At 44.9% G+C, this 18,866-nt stretch overlaps 2 protein-coding genes across 4 annotated transcripts in view; one reads left to right on the top strand and one right to left on the bottom strand.

Moving 5' to 3' along the window:
* Positions 1 to 18,866, top strand: part of FBXW8 (F-box and WD repeat domain containing 8) — a 117,032-nt gene that overhangs the window by 90,795 nt on the left and 7,371 nt on the right. Inside the window, exons 8-9 of the mRNA XM_079762451.1 lie at positions 4,363 to 4,490; positions 17,857 to 18,030. Of these exons, the coding sequence (XP_079618577.1) occupies positions 4,363 to 4,490; positions 17,857 to 18,030 (302 nt within the window). The remainder of the gene's footprint in view (positions 1 to 4,362; positions 4,491 to 17,856; positions 18,031 to 18,866) is intronic.
* Positions 9,752 to 18,866, bottom strand: part of TESC (tescalcin) — a 68,147-nt gene continuing 59,032 nt past the window's right edge. For all 3 annotated transcript variants that reach the window (XM_079762452.1, XM_079762453.1, XM_079762454.1), the window contains 3 exons: positions 17,833 to 18,058; positions 17,454 to 17,675; positions 9,752 to 16,663 (listed from right to left, as the gene is read on the bottom strand). The gene's annotated coding sequence lies outside the window, so the exon portion shown is untranslated. The remainder of the gene's footprint in view (positions 16,664 to 17,453; positions 17,676 to 17,832; positions 18,059 to 18,866) is intronic.

Here is an 18,866-nt window from a genome sequence, read left to right as displayed (position 1 = left end):
TGAGGGCACAGCAAGAGCACAACACAAGCTTGATAGGGATGGAAGATAGAGTGTGGGGGTTATTTGCTTTCCTCTCTAGAATTTGGCTTCTTCTTATGATTTCCCCCTCATACGAGAAGAATATATGTGGTAGTGATGGAGGCAGGTTATCAGGGATCAGAAAAGAAAGTAGGTAGACTTTGTCATCTCCAAGAATTTCCATCAATCCCCATGCCCTTTATTCTTCACTCTGCTTCAGTCCAGCTCAGCAGCTCTAATTCTGTGCTCTGTCACTCCCTCCCCTCTTTAATGGCCGTATACAAGTTAGCTGTAGCTCACAAAGCTGTTTCAGTGCTGCGTCTTGTAAGGAAGCCTTCTGACCACTCCTACCCCTTCTGAAGGGCAGTGCTGGGGTGCTTAGCAGGTGAGCAGCTGCTCGGGTTGATACTGCGGTTGGTGCAATGCCTTTGGCAGATAAATGAGCATCAGGAAGACTATTTTTGTAAACTTAACCAAAGAAAACACAAAGGGGTTCCTTTCTTCATTCATCATCATGTGACCAAAAATCGGGGTCTGCAAGGCTCTGTAATCTGTTCATGGTGATTTCTGCATGCACGTGGTTCCAGTTTATGGGGTTGGTAGCAGTCTTAGATTTAGGATGTGTTTGCAGTGCTAAATCCAGTTCTTCCTGCATGAAGGAGGATGTTGGCCTGCCTTGAGCTCACCCCACTGCAAGGACAGTAGTCACTTCTCAGCTCTTTCCTTCAGGGTTTGGTTGGACAGCCAGTCCTGGGCAGACCAAATGGTCTAGGCCAGTGATCGGCAAACTCATTAGTCAACAGAGCCAAATATCAACAGTACAACGATTGAAATTTCTTTTGAGAGCCAAATTTTTTAAACTTAAACTTCTTCTAACGCCACTTCTTCAAAATAGACTCTCCCAGGCCGTGGTATTTTGTGGAAGAGCCACATTCAAGGGGCCAGAGAGCCGCATGTGGCTCGCGAGCCGCAGTTTGCCGACCACTGGTCTAGGCCACACCTGGAGGGTGCAGGGCCCTCCTGCACCAGGACAGAGACTGATGCTTCCCGGATGTTGGGCCTGTGGCTCCTTCCTGACTCTACAGGGCTGTCCCTGCTGCTTACAACACCAGCTGCTAGGACATGGCTGTAAGGTGGGTCTCCTCAGAGAGGTGAGCCCCTCGTCTGCACGAGCAGGACAGCTGGTGGCCGCGCACCAGCTGGCGGGGAGGTGGGTGGTTTCAGCTGGCAGCAGGCGGAGGCTTCTGCACGTCATCCGCCGTCCCTGTCGTTCCAGTGCCCACTCCACTGAAGATGGTTAATAAATACTGTTGACTGGCTGTTAAGTGAATTACAGCATTATTTATTTTGTCTAAAAATTAGAAACAACCCAAATATCTACCAGTATGGAATTAAATATCCACAGAGAAATTCTATGCCGCCATTAAAAATAACGAGATTTACCTGTAGGTATTGACGAGGAAAGAACACTCATGGTATTTAGTAGGAAAACCAAATTGTAGAACAGTAGTCCCATTCATGGAAAAGAATAATTTTATACACACATACAGGGAGAGGGAGGAGACAGGTAGACACAAGACAGATGTGTACAGAAGAAGTATAGCAGTAGATACACTAAGCTGTTCAAGTGGTTATCTCTGAGAGGTGGATGCACAGAAGGTTACTATTTCGTTATATAATTCTGTTATGTTAGATTAACTTGAACAAAATTCAAAGTTAGGATTCTAAGACTAGGATTTATGAAAATACTTTAAGATCCCTGAAGTTCTTTTCAAACAATGTTTGCTTCCACCAGGTGCCTCTACATCTGCCTGGAAGCTAAAGAGAAAGAAGAACCACCCAGAATACATCTCCTGTAGTTATCTTTGCAAAATATATGCCACTCTTAACATGGCTTCACTCTTTTAGAAAATTCTTGAAGAAGCATTTGACTCCTGTAAAAATGTGCCCTGTAATCACTATGTAAGCTCTTTTGTAATATCCACTTGGTATTTAAAAGAAAAAATCCCCAGCAACATCTATTGATTTGGCGGTCGCATTAGTGCAGAATATTTTCTCCAAGATTGTAGCTATGGATAGTTTTTTCCTTCTTTCCAGCATATCCCTACACCGCTGAGGGTGAGTCAAGTGGCCATGGGTTGAGACTCACCCAACTAGGGCAATAAAGAGAAAAATTAGTCTAATGCATGGTCTTAACAAGAGGGAGAGTGTGAGCATGAATAATTAATCTCACTAGTCTGTGGCAGTCAGATAAAATGAAGTCCCATTTGCTCAACCTTATTAAAAGAGAGAGAGTACGGGAGGGAGGAGGAATGGAGGGGGGAGGAATGGTAAAGGTCGTTAAGGGACTTGTAACATGGAAAGAACCGCCTCCGAGATGGGTAATGTGTTTTCTAATCTCTGTGGTCTTTAACTAAACGTAATGGTGCAGGTACTGTTCGGATAGTTCTGATTCATCGAATTACTAAGCATTGTAGAAGATACTTGAGTCCTATAACTTAGACGTCTTTATGCAGAGGCTCTCTGCAGAGGGATGCGACCTCACTGTGTTCCTCAGAAATGGTCCATCCACTTGTAAATAAAGAACTAGAAAAAGTAAAGAATAGGAACTGACTCAATATCAGATTTTAATCCTTATATTTACCATGAACTTCTTATATTTTAAAGCCTACCTTCCGAATATAGAAGTTGAAGTATTTTAAAAACAAGATATTGAGCCCTACCCGGTTGCTCAGTGGTTAGAGTGTCAGCCTGCGGACTAAAGGGTTGCGGGTTTGAATCTGGTCAAGGGCACATTACCTCGGTTTCAGACTCGATCCCCAGACCCCATTGGTGCCAGTGCAGGAGGCAACCACTGTGTCTCTCTCACATCAGTGCTTCTCTTTCTCTCTCTCCCTCTCTTCTACTCTCTTTAAAAAAATAATGGAAAAAAAATATCCTTAGCTGAGGATTGACAACAACAACAGAAAAACACACACACAAGATATATTGAGTCCAAGAATCCTACTGAAAGGTCTGTAATGATAGGTGTAAAATACTACTTTTATGATAGACCATGAAGTTGCTGTTTTTAATTTTTTTCTCTCCAGGAGCTGATTTTATGCAATTCTTGTGGTATTCACCATAGATAGAAGATTTGATTATTACTGTGTTCATACCTGGAAGAAGAATCTTATTCTGGATATTTTACAATTGTTGAAATCTTCTCAGAAACTTTTATTTTCAGCTGCATAAAAATAACATTTAGCTTGCTTACTCTAGTCTTTATGGGTTAAAGTTTGAAATCGCCCTCTTCCAGATGCTGTGAGCAATAGTTAGTATTTTAGTGTTGCCTGGACTATTAGGAATTTGTAAAGATTCACTTATTAGAAATGTGTGTTGACAATGAGATTTATGAAGTTCAAGGTAGAGACCATTTGTTCACTTCTCAATACTAAAATAAGAACCTGTATACTAATACTTGATAAATGAATAGGCACCGAACTGTGTTGATGAGGAGGCTTTTTGACTGTGAATTTGGGGGCAATAACTGTGTCCTCGGTACTTACTACAGTGACTGACCCATAGCAAGCAGTTCATGTTAATTAAGGTGAACTGAAATACTAAGTTTTTTTTAGTAGAAGTCTTAAATCTCAGAAAGATTATTTATGAATCATCTTTTTATTTTCCTTTTGCTGGAGAGAAGGCACGGAAGTGTTTACATTTAACAAATGTATTGTCTAGAGATGAAGATCACCTTCTTATTTGCCTCCATACCTTATGGAACAGAGCTCCTTAAAATTAGCAAGTGGAGAGTGAAGAGGGAAGCATTGGGACCAGGACTTTGGGTTTGTCGTTTAGCCTAAAGGACTCATCTAGTGGTTAACTGTGCAAGCTTCATTCTCCTGGATGCTTGAACCATTCTTTCTTGTACCTTCCATGGTATGAATACAGGGAGCGGAAGAAGAAAGAACCCGCGCTGGCTGGCTGCATGCTTCTGGATCTCGCTTTCCCATTAATTCCAAACCAGGCTCAGTCAGTGACCCTCATTCCCACGCCTCTTTCTCTGTTAGGAGATGCAAACCTAATTTCTTCATTTGGCATTTTTCTGTGTGTCCTTTGAGTTTGTTTGCACCTTAGACTGAGGAATTCTCTGGATTTTCCTTTATTTCCTTTTGCATTTCCTTTTGTCATTCTAACAGCCCTGTCCCTACAATCTCACTCCCTGGAAAAGGTCAGGGTATTTAGTGGCAGAACGTCTTTCCTAGGGGCTGGGGCAAGGCCCTGCCTGGATGTGCTGAAATAAAGCGTGTTGATGTAGGGCTGCTGTATGTAACAGGGCACCCGCATGTTCCTTCTCCCCAGATCCTGGTCTACAGCCTGGAAGCGGAACGCTGCCTCTCGAAGCTGGGCAACGCGCTTGGCGACTTCACCTGCGTCAACCTCAGGGACAGCCCTCCCAACCTCATGGTCAGCGGCAACATGGACAGGAGGTATGTCTGAGTAACAAGTTTTGTAGCCACAGCCGTTTCTGCTCGCGTGTCCTCCGCGGCTCACACTCCGCAGTGCTCACTCCACGGCTTCGTCCACCATGCTCAGCCCGATCCCAGAGCTGCTGTCTCTGTGAACCTGGAGAACAAAGTCTCCTATTAGGTAATAGTTGGACGGCGCTGTCTCTGCCTCCTTTCTGCAACTCCACAGGAAGGTGGTCTTTAAGCCATTTGGTGGACGCAGTTGGTGGAAGGCCCAGTGAGACCACTTGGAATAAATTTGTTTGGCATTTAAAAGCTCACTTTCTAATATTAAAAACAATAACCTAAGGGATGAATCATGTTCAGCAAAATAGGGTTGCCTGCCAAATGATGTCAAGAGTGTGTTTCCGAGCGCCGTGGTGTCCCTCTGGTGATGGGGAAGAGGCCGCATGTGAACAGATTCCAGTTCCTATTTAGGTGATTAGCAGCCTTCTCTTCAGCACGTTGGCTCGGGGAGTCGGGTTTTCCCGGTGCAGGTCCCGTGCCAGCCACGGACGCTCCAGGAACCATCAGCACGAAAGGATTAAAGTGTTTGAAAAGACTCCGTGTCCAAATTTTAGTGTTTTTTTTTCCCCCCAGCCCCCTGTCCTCTCCCCATGTCTTTTCTTTTCCTTTTTTAAATTTTTGGCTGGTTATAGGCCATGTCTGATCCAGCCCTGAAGAGGTGGCATGGCTAGAGGCCAGGGTCTGCACGCCCCTCCTATGCTGGCCCCAGGCTGCAGGTGGTGGGCTGCTCGGTGGGGGGATCAGATCACGAGCAGGGGCTCTTTCGTGCCAAGCCCCACATCTCTGTCGCACCAGCGCAGCACTTGCAAAAATAATCATTTTGTCAAATAATATTTTCAACTCCTGACCTTGACCCCTCTACTACCCCTTTTCCTTAGAGCCAAAAGAAAATGCGAGAATGCTTTACTGAAAGGAAATACTTGATCTTTTTTCTCAAGGCCCCCAAACATGGCTGATATTTCCGAGGCTTGAGAATTGAACTCCTCAGTGTGTCCAGTTTTCCTCTTAAAAAACCCCAGCCAGGCTCGATAAGTGGCCCCGTGTGCCCCAGCAAATGAAACACGTCAGTTTGTAGTTTTACTCTCACGTTTTAGTTTCCAGACTGAGCTACACAAAGGCTCCAAGCTTATCTGATAGGGTCTCCCCACAGGGACCTCGCAGCTCCTCGCTTTCCAGGAGAGCACATGCAGGGCGCTGGGGCGTCCAAGCGGGAGGGTGGGGCTTGTAGGTTAGGTTTACAGCGTGGCCGCTTAGGTGGCAGCCACAGCCAGACTCCCGGAAGTCAGCTCTAGAGGACGGGCAAGCCAGGCTGTCGGGACCACCGTCAGCTCCACCCCGGCTGCCAGGTAGTCCGAGCAGCACATACCCAGTGTATACAGCGTGTCCCAAAGATGTACACACACTTTGAATGATTATAAAGTCACTGTTCATTTTCAAAAATTAAAGGAATCCAAGAATGAATAATTTTTTTGTCAATGCCTGTTTTCAAACTGATTGGTCCAGGCACTGCTGATAAGTGAAGCTATGGAATCACAAACATCAAGAATCATTTTGTTAGGTAGTTGTGTGCCTTTAATTCAGCAACCGCTACCGTAAACTTTATCTTTTATGTGTCCCCATAAAAAAAAGTCTAGTGCACTTTAGGATAAATTTTCTTTGTTCAAATCAGTTAAACTTAAAAAGGAGTGAAAATTGACTTATCAATTAAAGTGTATATACACACATACTCCAGAGTTAAGCAAAGCTGACTTAACTCTGGAGCAGGCTGCCTGCTCATGCGACCATGGCCAGGGAAGAGCTAACGCTCAGTGTGCGGGGTTCATGGTCATCTTGCAGTCCAGGCTTGATCACGTTAAGCCCATTTTATTAGTAAACCAATGTTATTTTTTAAAACCTCTGTCTCTGTTCTAGTGACTTGGAGTTGGGGAGGGGGCCATCCTAAGTGGCCCTCAGTCAGGGCAGTCCTACCACTGTGTGCCAGCTGTTTGACCAGAGTATGTCCGAGTCTCACCATCATACGGAGAATTATTCCTATGAGTCTGAGTAGCAGGGTAAGCGATATGAATTTGAAACACAAGGGTTAAACATTGTACATCTGGAAAAAGGAAGGAATAAAGAATCTAAACTTTTAAATGTAGTACAGGAAAATACCGTGAGGTTTTCCCCCTCAAAGGCTTAATAGCTATGAGTAGGAGCTCATTAGAGAGGCACACCCTTGCTTGCACAGCTTATGTTTTATTCAAAAGTGGAAGGAAGGGGTCAGATACTATGAAAAGAACTACATCCTATACTGTTACTTAATGACTAATGCAATTTTTAAAAACCTGGACCCTCCATTTTCTTAAAAAACTGAATTTCCAGTGCATTCTCTTAGTACTTTATAAATAACTCGAGAATGGGCTCTAAAGATGCATAAAACTGTCCCAGATTAAGACAAAAATAGTTTTTCATTAAAATAAGGAAATCAGCTTGAGTTAGTTTGCAAACACGGGTGGAACTTGCAAGGAGGTTCTTTTTTTTGGTGAGAGGTGGGGGATGCAGATTTAGACCTTTTAATACTGTCCCACAGATCACGGAAGCTCTGCTCACTGCTTTCCCAGCTTCACTTCTTCAGGTCACATGATATCTGTTGTGTAATTTTAGGTTCACTGGCTCTTCCTCTGTCATATCCATTCTGCTGATGAGCTCATCGGTGACTTTTATTTCAGATTTTGTATTTTTGAGTTCCAAAATGTCCATTCAGTTCTTTTTCATAGTTTCTATTTCTCTGCTACAAATGTCAGTCTTTCTTAACATTTTACCTTTTTAAAAACACATGTTTTTATTGATTTTTTTAGAGAAAAAGGGGGAGAGAGAGAGAGAGAATCATCGATTGGCTGCCTCCTGCACACCCCTTACTGGGGATCGAGCCTGTAACCCGGGCATGTGCCCTGACTGGGAATTGAACCTGTGACCTCTTTGGTTCATAGTTGATACTCAACCACTGAGCAACAGCAGCGGGGCACCATTTGACTTTTACCTCATGGAATATAGTTACAATAGCTGCTTTAAAGTTATTAATGATTACCCAAATCTGGGTTGTTTTAGAGTTGACATCTGTTAGTTGTTTTTCCCTTTGAGAATGGGTCACATTTTTCTGTTTTTTTGGGGGGGGGGAAGGGTGGGTATGTCAGGTAATTTTGGGTTGCACCCTGGACATTTCGAATGTTAGTTCCTGCCCACTTTGGATTCTGTTATGTAATCCTCTGGCGACTGTTGAGATTTTTTATTTATTTAAAGGCAGGCAGGCACCTGGTTAGGTACAGACTGCAGGTTCTGTCTTGCCTTCAGTGGGTGGTGATTCCAGTGTCCGTTCAGTTTCCAAAGCCTTTGCCATGCCCCTCTAGCTGTGGGCACATGTGCCACGCGGGTTAGTCTGAGATGGCAGCAGGGCAGAATAGTGGAGTCCTCAGGACCTCTGCTGTGCTGCGTTGGGGCTGTCCTGCACAGCTAGGGAGGAGCCTGGGGTTTCTGGGGGTCATACAGAGATGGGCCCCCTTCTCCAGGTCCCCTCTTCATCCCTGTACTTCCCAGCCTCCAGGGCTCCTTCCTCTGGGCCTGTGATCAGTAGTTGGGTTTCTCTCAGTTTTCCCTGCCTTCATTGCTACCACCATGCAGCTCTATGGCACATTGTTTGGGCTGCAGGGCCCCCTTTCTTGGTTCTTCACAATGAAGTTTCTTTTAGCGTTTTAGCTCCTGCAGCACCACACGGCTCTGAACTGGAGCTCATCCCCAGCTCGAGGCTGTGAGAGAAAAGGGAAAATGGGAAACCTTTTGCCCACCTGGCCACTTCCTCCACAATGCACCGTCTTTACTTAACTCCCCAGAGTCCTCGGGACTGGCTTTTTGTGTTTTGTGCAGGGGTTGTGGTTGCAGTCAGCAGAGGTCAGAGGCAGTGTTGGGCTCACTGCATCTTGGCCAGCATCAGAACTCTCTCTTTTAAACGATTTCATTAAATGCTGTGTTCGGCAGTAGAGGCTTTGTTAAAGAAGGCCCCTCCCCATCCTGTGGCCCTCAGTCTTCTCCTCTCTGATCTGCTCCTTCTTTCTCACTCTGGGTCTAGAATGGAGAAGCTTATCAGTGTTCTGCTGGGAAGAATCAGATAAGAGTTGGGGGTAAGGGCATATGTCAGGTTGTTAGTGGGTTGCCAAGGCAGCATTCACTGAACCAACAAATCCCACTGCTTTTTCTCCATAATCTCAAGATTATTTTTTAAAATATATTTTTACTAGAGGCCCAGTGCACGAAGTTTTGTGCAAGAATGGGCCTTCCTTCCCCTGGCTGCCATCACCACCTTTGCTCCAGCTGGAGCCGCCTTTCTGCCTTTGCTCCAGCCCAGAGCTGCCTTTCCGCCTTCCCACACTGCCCAGAGGCCCAGAGCAGCTAGACGCAAGTGTCCCGCCCCCAGCTGCTTGGTGCCTGTGTATGCAAATTAACCCACCATCTTTGTTGGGTTAATTTGCATACTCCTGACTGGCTGGTGGGTGTCATGAAGGCACGGTCAATTTGCATCTTTCTTTTTTATTAGTGTAGATTGATTTCAGAGGGGAAGGGAGAGGGAGAGAGAGATGGAAGCATCAATGATGAGAGAGAACCATCGATCAGCTGCCCCTGCACACCCTACACTGGGATTGAGCCTGAACCTAGGCATGTGCCCTTGACTGGAATCGAACCTGGGACCCTTCAGTCTACAGGCCGATGCTCTATCCACTGAGCCAAACCAACTAGGACATCTCAAGATTATTTTTTAAAAATTTAGCAGCTTTATTGAGAGAAAATTTCATACCTACAATTCATCAATTTAAATTGTGCAATTCAGTGTAAAGTTCACAAGGTTGTGCAACCATCACCAAGTTAATTTTAGAACATTTTCATCACTTTACATAAACCTCGTATTCATTAGTAGTCACTCTTCATCCCCACCCTATCCCTCCAGCTCTAGGCAGCCACTATCTACTTTCTGTCTCTGTGGATCTGTTTTGAACACTTCATATATAACATAAATGGAATCATATACATGTCACCTTTTGTGACTGTCTTCTTCCACTTGGCATGTTTATAAGATAAACTTGTAGCATGAGTCACTACCCCCTTCCTTTTTACAGCCAAATGCTATTCCCTTGTACGAATATACCACAGTTATTCATTCATTCGTCAGTTAATGGGCATTTGGGTGGTTTTCTTTTTTTTTTACTATTATGTATGCTGCGGTTACCATTCAAGTACACATTTTGTGTAGATACATGTTTTCTGTTCTCTTGGATATATACTTATGAATGGAATTGCGGGCTTATTTGGTAACTCTGTGTTTAACAACTTGAGGAATTGCCAGACTTTTTCTAAGTGGCTGTTGAAATTTCTCCACCTCCTCAGCAATATGTGCCATTGTTCTGATGGCAGCTGTTCTAATGGGTGAAGTGATATCTCATTGTGGTTTTTAAATTTTTTTATTAAATTTATTGGGGTGACCTTGGTTAATAAGATTATATAAGTTTCAAGTGTACAGTCTATAATACATCACCTGTATATTGCATTGTGCATTCACCACCCAAAGTCAAGTCTCTTTCAGTCATGAAAAGTGAAATAAGTCAGACGGAGAAAGTCAAGAACCATTGGTTTTAGTTTTCATTCTCCTGACGCTGAGCACCTCTTTGGATAAATGTGTACTCAGATCGTTGGCCCATTTTTTAGATTGGGTTATAACTCTTACTGAGTTATAAGAGTTCTTTATGTATTCCGGATACCTGTCCCTTCTCAGATAGCATTTGTAAATACGTCCTCCCATTCTGTGGGTTGTCTTTTTATTCTCTTGATGGTGTTCTTTGAAGCACACAGGTTTTTATTTTGATGAAGTTCAGGTCATTCTTTTTTCTTTGTTACTTGTGCTATTGGTATTATAGTGAAGAAGTCATTTACTAGCCCAGAGTCACAAAGATTTACTCCTGTTTTTTCTTCAAAGCATTTTTGTACTTTTGGCTGTTATAGTGAGGGCACAATGCATTTGGAGTTAATTTTTGTATATGGTGTGAGGTGGGAGTCCAACCTCATTCTTTTGCATGTGGATAACTAATTGTCCCAGCATCATCTGTTGAAAGGACTATTCCTTCCCCATTGAATTGTCTTGGCACTATTGTTGAAAATCAGTTGACCATAAAATAGAGGGGTTATTCAAGGTATACTCATCTGATTAAAATTTAAAAAGAAATGAAAGTAAATGGAATGTTCCCGTGTTTCCAATTTGGGGTCCTGTGCCCTATTATTTTGGTGTTTCCTACATCATTGTGTCTAGAGGTAAAACCTGGGCGGGCTTGTTAGGGGCCGCAGACGGTACGGCCAAGCAGAGCTCTCTCCTGTTGACCTGGCTGAGGAGACAGGCCCAGGACGGTGGAGTGATGAGTCCGATGGGCCTATTGCTCTTTGTGGGCAAGATACGGAGAACTGGAGACTTCAGAGGCGCAGCTTGAAAGCAGAGAGCTCTCAGCATAGCCTCATTGGATCAAACTGGGCCATTTTTCTAGTTGCTGTTTCAAGTGAATCATTTACTAAAGGCCATCACCAGTATTATCTAGATAAAGCTATTGATTTTGGTATATAAAGGTTATATTTAAAATCCTCTTTAATAGCCCAGGTTCAATGAAACAAAACAGAATCATGTATTGATTTTTTTAAATACTAGTTTTCTTTATTAATTTGGTCATTTTTTTAAAAGCCTACATTTTAATGCCTCTTGCTTGTTCCCTTTATTTTCTGGATAGAAATATAGCTGAAGGGCAGGTCCTTCTTAATGAAACTGCTGAGCTGAGTCGGAATAGTCTTCATCTTTGCCATCTAGTACAGCTTGCTTTATTATTACGTGGGATTATTTAATCTAAAGCAATGGGAAGCGAGCCCTGAGTTGTGACCCCCAATTAAAGAGTCTCAGCGCTCACTTCTTGCCCTGACAAATACAAAGTTGCGGTGTGCTCTGGCCCTGCTGCCTGCTGTTAGAGCGAGCGAGCGTGGGGCGTGCATGTTGCATTTGCTCCATCTGCAAGTGTTGTAATAAGTTATTCAAAGCTCTTAGCACAGGACCAACCAGAGCGTGCCTCCCTCTCCGTTCCAGCACGTTTTCCTGCCCATCAGATGGATGCTCCTCTGTTGGAGGCTTTGGAAGGTTCTGGTGTCTTTTGTTTTAATTGGCGGGCTAGAGCCGACTCCTATGGTGCGGTTTTCATTAGAGAGGGGCTGGAGGGGGAGTGCTGGAACAGCCCTCCAGATCCAACCATGAATATTAAACATAATACAATTACCGCTTTCTGACCAATTACTTTTCTTTTCAGCGGGCAAAGTTGATGAAATACGCGCTAGATAGGGACTCGGTACCTACCATTGGCTTCTTTTTGTCCCTGGAATCAGTCGTCTTGGCATAGATTGGTGCCCGTTTGCTGTGCTACCTGTTCCCAGCGCCGAGTATTTGATTTGAGTGCTGAGGACCGGGCTTTGCCAAGGTGCGCTGCTGTTCGCATTGGTGCCGCGCACGGTCAGCTGTTCGAGGCAGACAGCGGACCCTGCATGTGAATTTGAACGGCTTGTGTGGACCTCGCACGCTGTGGTGTTTGCTATCTGGCGACAAGAGGCCAGAGTGAGGCCTCTCCAAGGAGATGTCATGTAAATGCTTTTCCTTTTTCCCTGTGGGGAGAAGTTCAAGTCTGTTTTGGCCCATTTTTGTTTCCTTGGTGATACACAATACGCAAATGTTGTATCTTTTGGTATATTTGTTTGTTTTGTTTGGAGCCATCCGTGCTGGTATCTAAATACAATAGGAAAACAGATGGCAAACTTTGAACTTCTGGACCAAATTTGTGTTTGCCTTTGTCTCCTTAACAGCCAAACTGTAAATTATAGAGCATAAATATTCAACAGAGGGGCTCTTTATGAAAATCACCACGGCAAAGTAGACCCTTATTAACCAGATATGTGCTGAAAAGTATTTGGGCTAAATTTTTCCTATCCCTGCCCCTCTCAGGTCCCCATTAGCAAGCAGTTCAGCTGCAGTTGCTGCAGGCAAAGCTCCTTCTACGGTGCTGACACCTTCCTGCCCTTTCTCACCCACCAGGGCCTTGCACGTTCTCCTGCATCCCTGGAGGCCCAGCTCCCTCACTGGGAAGTGGGGGATTGAAGGGCATGCTGGAGTAATAGGGGTCGCCATTGGTATGTGTCACCTAGCTGGTTGCATGTCCTACCCAGGAAGAATTCATGCATCTCCTCTGTGCTCTGAGACATCTATATTTGAAGCAGAGTGTACACTTGGGAGGGTGAGGGATGTGTAGTGTAGAGTAAGGAATGCCTGTGCACGCCCCACCCAGCTTAAACCGCGTGGCCGTACCTCAGGGTGCCCGTTCCAGTCACGAATGAGTTCTTGTTTCTTCAAACAACATGCAGTGTCTAGAAGAAAAAGTAAAAGCTGCCTTTCCCCCCTCATTCTTAATTGCCCTCTTCCCCAGGTAACTGCTACCAATTTGAGTATGTCCTTCCAGAATTTTCTCTTTAAATTTTTTCAGTTTTACTTAAACAGGTAACCTGTACATTCAGACTTGAATTAAAAAGCACAGAGGCACCCGGCCGGCATGGATCAATGGTTTAGCGTCACCCTATGAACCAGGAGGTCACAGTTTGATTCCTGGTCAGGGCACATGCCCAGGTTGCAGGCTCAATCCCCAGTGTGGGGCGTGCAGGAGGCAGCTGACCAGTGATTCTCTCTCGTCATTGATGTTTCTATCTCTCCCTCTCCCTTCCTCTCTGAAATTAATAGAAATATATATTTTAAAAGCACAGAGGCATAAATAGGAAGAGTCGGTCTTCTGGGAACAGTGAGCCTTTTCCAAGGAGCGACTGCATGTGCACAGCATATACCCTCCTGTCACACGCGGGCCGTGGTTGGACGTAGAGCCGTGTTTTGGTGACGGCTGCCTGTCGGTGTTCCTAGATCTGTCTCACTCTCCAGTGGCTGCACAGGCTCCACTGTCCAGATGCACCGTGACTGCTTTAGCTCGCACTCCATTGAGGGAGCAAGTTAATCGTGCCATCCAAATGCATGAGGACTTAAATGTTTCTAGTTTTCCCCGTCGTCCTAATGGTCATTCCTTAGTAGGGAATGTCTTTTTTCTTAGGTTGCTTTTAAGACCTCTTCTAGACTTTTGCATATTCCTACTTTATGATACTCTTAGGTAGTATTTGTTTATTTTGATTACGGCTCATGAAGTATGAGTATTCATCACTGTCATTGATTCGGGAAACATTAGCCGTTAACTATTTGAATATTGCTTCTTTGCTACACACACACACTATTTTTTCCTTCTGGAACTTCTTTTGAACACATGCTGAACTGTTCCCTTCTATTCTTCCTCTTAACCCCTCATTCACATTGTTCACCTGTTTAGTTTCTGTTCTGCATTCTAGGTAATTTTTCAGATGTATCCTCTAATTCATAAACTCTTCCAGCCGATTAATTTCAGGGACTGTATTTTCATTTGTAGGTTACTTTGGCATTTTTATAAAGCAGGAATCTCAATACTCCCACCCTCTCCCCGGGTGGGCCTGTGTCCAGGTAAGATCCAAACCCATTGGCTCCTGAGATTGGCACCTGCCAGCAGCCTCAGCCCACCACACATGCACACAGGACCCTGGCACGGCAGCTCCAGCTCTCCAGGCTGGTTCTCAGCTCGAGCCCTGGGGAAGGCGCTGATTTTGTGAGCTCAGTGGTGCATTTAAAAGGATATCCAGCGGTATTAAGGGATTTTCAGTGAGTGGGTCAACAAGTTGCCTGAAACAGAAGCCCCATTTTTTGCTACTAAAAACAGTGCTGTGGCCAATGGCCTTGTATGCCTTGTATGTGTGTGCATTTGTACACATGCGATATATCCTGAATTCTTAGAAGCAGAACTGCTAGGTCAATAGTGTATTTTTTATTTTGTTGGGTATTACCAAGTCACTGTCCAAAGAGGGATTTATGCTCACATCAGCCACACATAAGCACCTGCCTCCCAGGTCTCACAGCACCGAGGGGCTCAGAGCGTTCTGCCAAGCTTTATCTTTGCTGGGTGATAGGGGACAAGTGGTGCATTGCATTAGTTTTATTTCCTAATTTCTCTCGTCACCAGTGAACTAGAACATATGACACATGCTTAAAAACCATTAGTATTTCTTTTTCTGTGAACTGTTTTTTCTTTTCTCTCCTGCTACTTTTGGGTTGTCAATCTTTACGATCAATTTGAAGGCATTAGCCAGCCCTCTCTGTTACCAACCTTTTTTTTTTTTAATATAGTTTTTATTGATTGCAGAGAGGAAGGGAGAGGGAGAGAGATAGAAACATCAATGATGAGAGAGAATCATTGATTGGCTGCCTCCTGCACGCCCCCCACTGGGGATCGAGCTGGCAACCTGGGCATATGCCCTGACTGGGAATCGAACCGGTGACCTCTTGGTTCCTGAGTCGACGCTCAACCGCTGAGCCACACCCAGCTGGGCTCTGTTACCAACCTTTTCCCCACTTGATTATTTTGCCTTATTTTTTTTCTCCCATGTGGGAAAAACTTAAATACTTTATATACAGTTATCAATATTTTTCTTTTTCAGTTCCAGATTTTTTATATTTAGAAAGGCCTTTTCTGTTCTGACTATTTAGAGTTTAATTATGTTGACTCTTGAGCCTTCTATAATTTATTTCGGTATAATGTATATGGTAGAACTCTAAAATAGAACTCTAAAAGTTATAGGGTATTTTGCCTTTAATTGCTATTATAAATGGGATCTCTGATTACATTTTTAAAGCTAGTTGTTGTTGGTACAAAAGATACAGCTGTTATTTTTGACATTAATTTGCATTTGATTCTCAAGTATTACTGGATTGCTATCTCTAGTGGTAAATTCCCACCTCATTTTCTTTCCTTTAATTATATCCAATTTTCAAAAACAATGTGAAATATCAGTGGTAAAAGTATAGGTCACTATTTTTTAAAGACTTTTTATTAGGAATAAATGTTTTATTTCATCAGATTTTGTTTCAGCACCCATGGGAGTGGCCGTGTGTTTTTCTTGTTTGCTACAATAGTAGGTGAATTGTCTAACAGGAGTTGGATGGATTCTGTTAGTTAATATTTCATTCAGGTCTTAGCCTTGATACCGATCGATTGCTGCCTTCCCGCGTGCTCTCCTCGCGGGTTTCTTGGAAGAGAACGCTGGCTTTATGTAGGTTTGGAAGCTTCCCTCTTCTCCTGCGGGGCAGGGCCACAGCCCGGGGCTGCTCCTCCCGGCAGGCCAGGTTCTCTGTGCGGGGACAGCTGTCCCAGTTTGCTCTCTGTTACTTCTGTTGGGATCATCTGCCCCAGAGGTCAGTTTTGGTCATTCTTGGAAAGTCATGTATTCATCCATATCTTCAAATTTGGAGATTTAACCCTTTGCACTCGCTTGCTTTTTTCTCGATTCCTTTATTCTAGTGCTAACCATGTCGAGTCACACTCGACATCCGAGTGCAAAATGTTAAACAATTAAATAGAAAACCTGAATAGATTATAAAGACCAAAGAACTCAAATTAAACAGTTAGGTCCATGAGATTTTCTGGGTTGTTTTTCCAGGCAAGTTTTAGTGAACATTGAGTGAATTGTACCCTTCATCATTCTAAAGTACTCTCATCTCATCTTTGTGCTCTGAAATCCCTTTCTGGTATTAACATTACTACCTCTCCCTTGCACCTACAAACATGGCATTTGTGTGTAGCATATACTACCTCTCCCTTGCACCTGCAAACATGGCATTTGTGTGTAGCATATACTACCTCTCCCTTGCACCTGCAAACATGGCATTTGTGTGTAGCATATACTGAGTTTTGCTTTTTGACCCGTTTGAACTCTTCCAGGTGGGTTTGCTCTGTGTGTATCTGCTGACCGGCAGACACGTTCGGTCTTACTGAAGCCGGCTGTCCTCTTATGCTCTGCTCAGTGTTGGTTCTGTGCGTCACCGCGTGGCCTGTGTGTTGGCTCCTCACAGTCCTCCGGGATTTGCTGCAGCACTTTCTTTCAGAACAGCTACAGGTTGCTCACTGAGTCCTTTTCTGTTAAAAGAAAACAAAAACAAAAGCCTTTCAATTTTGCCTTCACATTTGGTAGGTAAGCTAGGTATAGAACTTTCAGTTCAAATAACAGATTTGTGTGTGTGTTCTCATATAACCGAGAGTGTAGGACATGTCTCAGGTCATCCCTTCTCACCACAGTTTTGGTGTCAAACACATGCATTGGTCACGTGGGCCAGGCTAGCATTCTGTTTGCCCAGCGCCCCACTAGGTGAGTTACAGCATGGGGTCCTTGTACACACATTTTGTCTCCTTCAGTGGTAGCTCTTGTGGCTGATTTCAGAAGCTAAGTATGTTGGGGTTTCTAGTGGAGATTTCTGTCTCTAATTTATCCTGATGTGGAAGAGAACCTCTGTAAGAATTCACATGATTGCCCTGGCCGGTGTGGCTCAGTTGGCTGAACGTTGTCCTGTACACTGAAAGGTGGTGGGTTCAATCCCTGCTTGAAGCAAGTACGGGAGGCAACTGATCCATGTTTCTCTCTCTCTAAAATCAATAAAAAGCATATCCTCAGGTGAGGGGCAGGGAGAAATTCAGATTAGGTAAGAGTATGTGGGCACTGGGCAGTCATTCTCACGATTCTGTTACACTTGCTCAACTGTAGGTGTTCCCTTCCCACATTTCAGCAAGATGGTGATGGACAGAGTTGAGTAAAATGTTCTTTTTCTCAACCAGGTAAGGGTTCGGGTGGCAGACAAGCGTAACCGATTACCTCTTGCCCGTAAGAGTACCGCACCACAAGCAGAATTGCCGTGCTGAGAGTCAGACTTACCCCTCGGGCAGCCGGTGCCCATGTGGAGGCGCAGTCAGAGCTCATCTTCCCTCGGGGGACGAGCACCCAGGGCAGGTGTCTCCCTGTTGAGCAGCTGGAGTGAGTGACCGGGCAACCACCGGACTGGTGCTGAGTCTGTCTTGTTCTGTGTGCCTTTAAATCCTTCCAACTAAGCAGTTGTGGGCTCTTCACTAGTTCATGTCTGTTGCGTCTGGGCCTCCTCTGTATGACAGCGTACCAAGGAGATAACATTTTATAGCATGTTTAGATGTTTGCAACCACCGGGGTTTTTTTTATGGTTTTTGTCTTCATAGGACTGTTGTGCCTAGACCCCAGCACAACCCAGGAGGGGTTTGTCATTTCAGGCTTTAACTCTTACCTCTGCTCATCTTGGGCCTTCCAGGGTGAGGATCCATGACCTCCGCACCAACAAGATCGCCCTGTCGCTCTCTGCACACCAGCTTGGCGTCTCCGCAGTGCAGATGGACGACTGGAAAGTTGTCAGTGGAGGCGAGGAGGGCCTGGTCTCCGTGTGGGACTATCGGATGAACCAGAAGCTGTGGGAGGTGCATTCCAGGTAAGGCTGCTTCTCGGCACCTGTAGTGCTAACAGTAATGATGACACTAGTCACCCTCCGAGCCAGGCATTGTGCTCAGTGCGTCTGGGGCTTACAGTCCTCACCGTAACCCCAGGAGCCAGCTGCTGTCATCTCCATTTTCAACCAAGGAAGTTCAGGCTGAGGAGTGGAGCCGGTCACGGTCAGTCGAGAGGCATTTCCTCTCTCCCATTGTGAAAACTGCCCTAATTCATTCCCACCTCCCTCCACTCAGAGTCTCAGCAGCAGGACATGTCCTGCCCATTCCTTGGACTTCCTTCCCCGGTGTAGAAGGGCACTTAGGACTGGATGGATTCAGGCTTGGACTAGGCGCAGAGTCGGCCTTTAACTCGAATATTCAAGTTAAACAGGTACCACTCAAGCACAGGCCGATGGCTTCACAGGTGTAGGTATGTTTACATGAGTGGAGCCTAACTGGTTAAACACGTAACAGCAAGCATGTCAAACTCGCGGCCAGCAGGCCGCATGCCTCGTTTATTTGGCCCGTGTTAGCCTTTGAGTTTGACATGCTTGCTTACAGCTTGCTCCTGACCTTTGGAGCAGGGGTCAGCTCACCCCATCCACTCTGCTTCTGAGGCAGGTGGGAGGAAAGGCCACAGCCTGCAATTGTGAGCTGAGCTTTGTTCCCCCTCTAGTGCAAACCATGATAAACTAGGCCCACAAGCAGGCAGCACAGTCTTCATTCTGAGTACAAGAAGGGCCAGCTTAAAAGAAGAATGTGGTTTCTTCCTTGGAGGGCAGTGCTAGCGAGTGCTCCAGCAGCAGCTTTCACAGACTAGAGCCCTGGGTGACCTGCC

Source organism: Cnephaeus nilssonii, assembly GCF_951640355.1.
Source record: "Cnephaeus nilssonii genome assembly, chromosome: 22".
NCBI lineage: Eukaryota > Metazoa > Chordata > Mammalia > Chiroptera > Vespertilionidae > Cnephaeus > Cnephaeus nilssonii.
The sequence above is the reverse complement of the archived record's forward strand: the minus strand, read 5'-3'. Positions and strand labels throughout refer to the sequence as shown.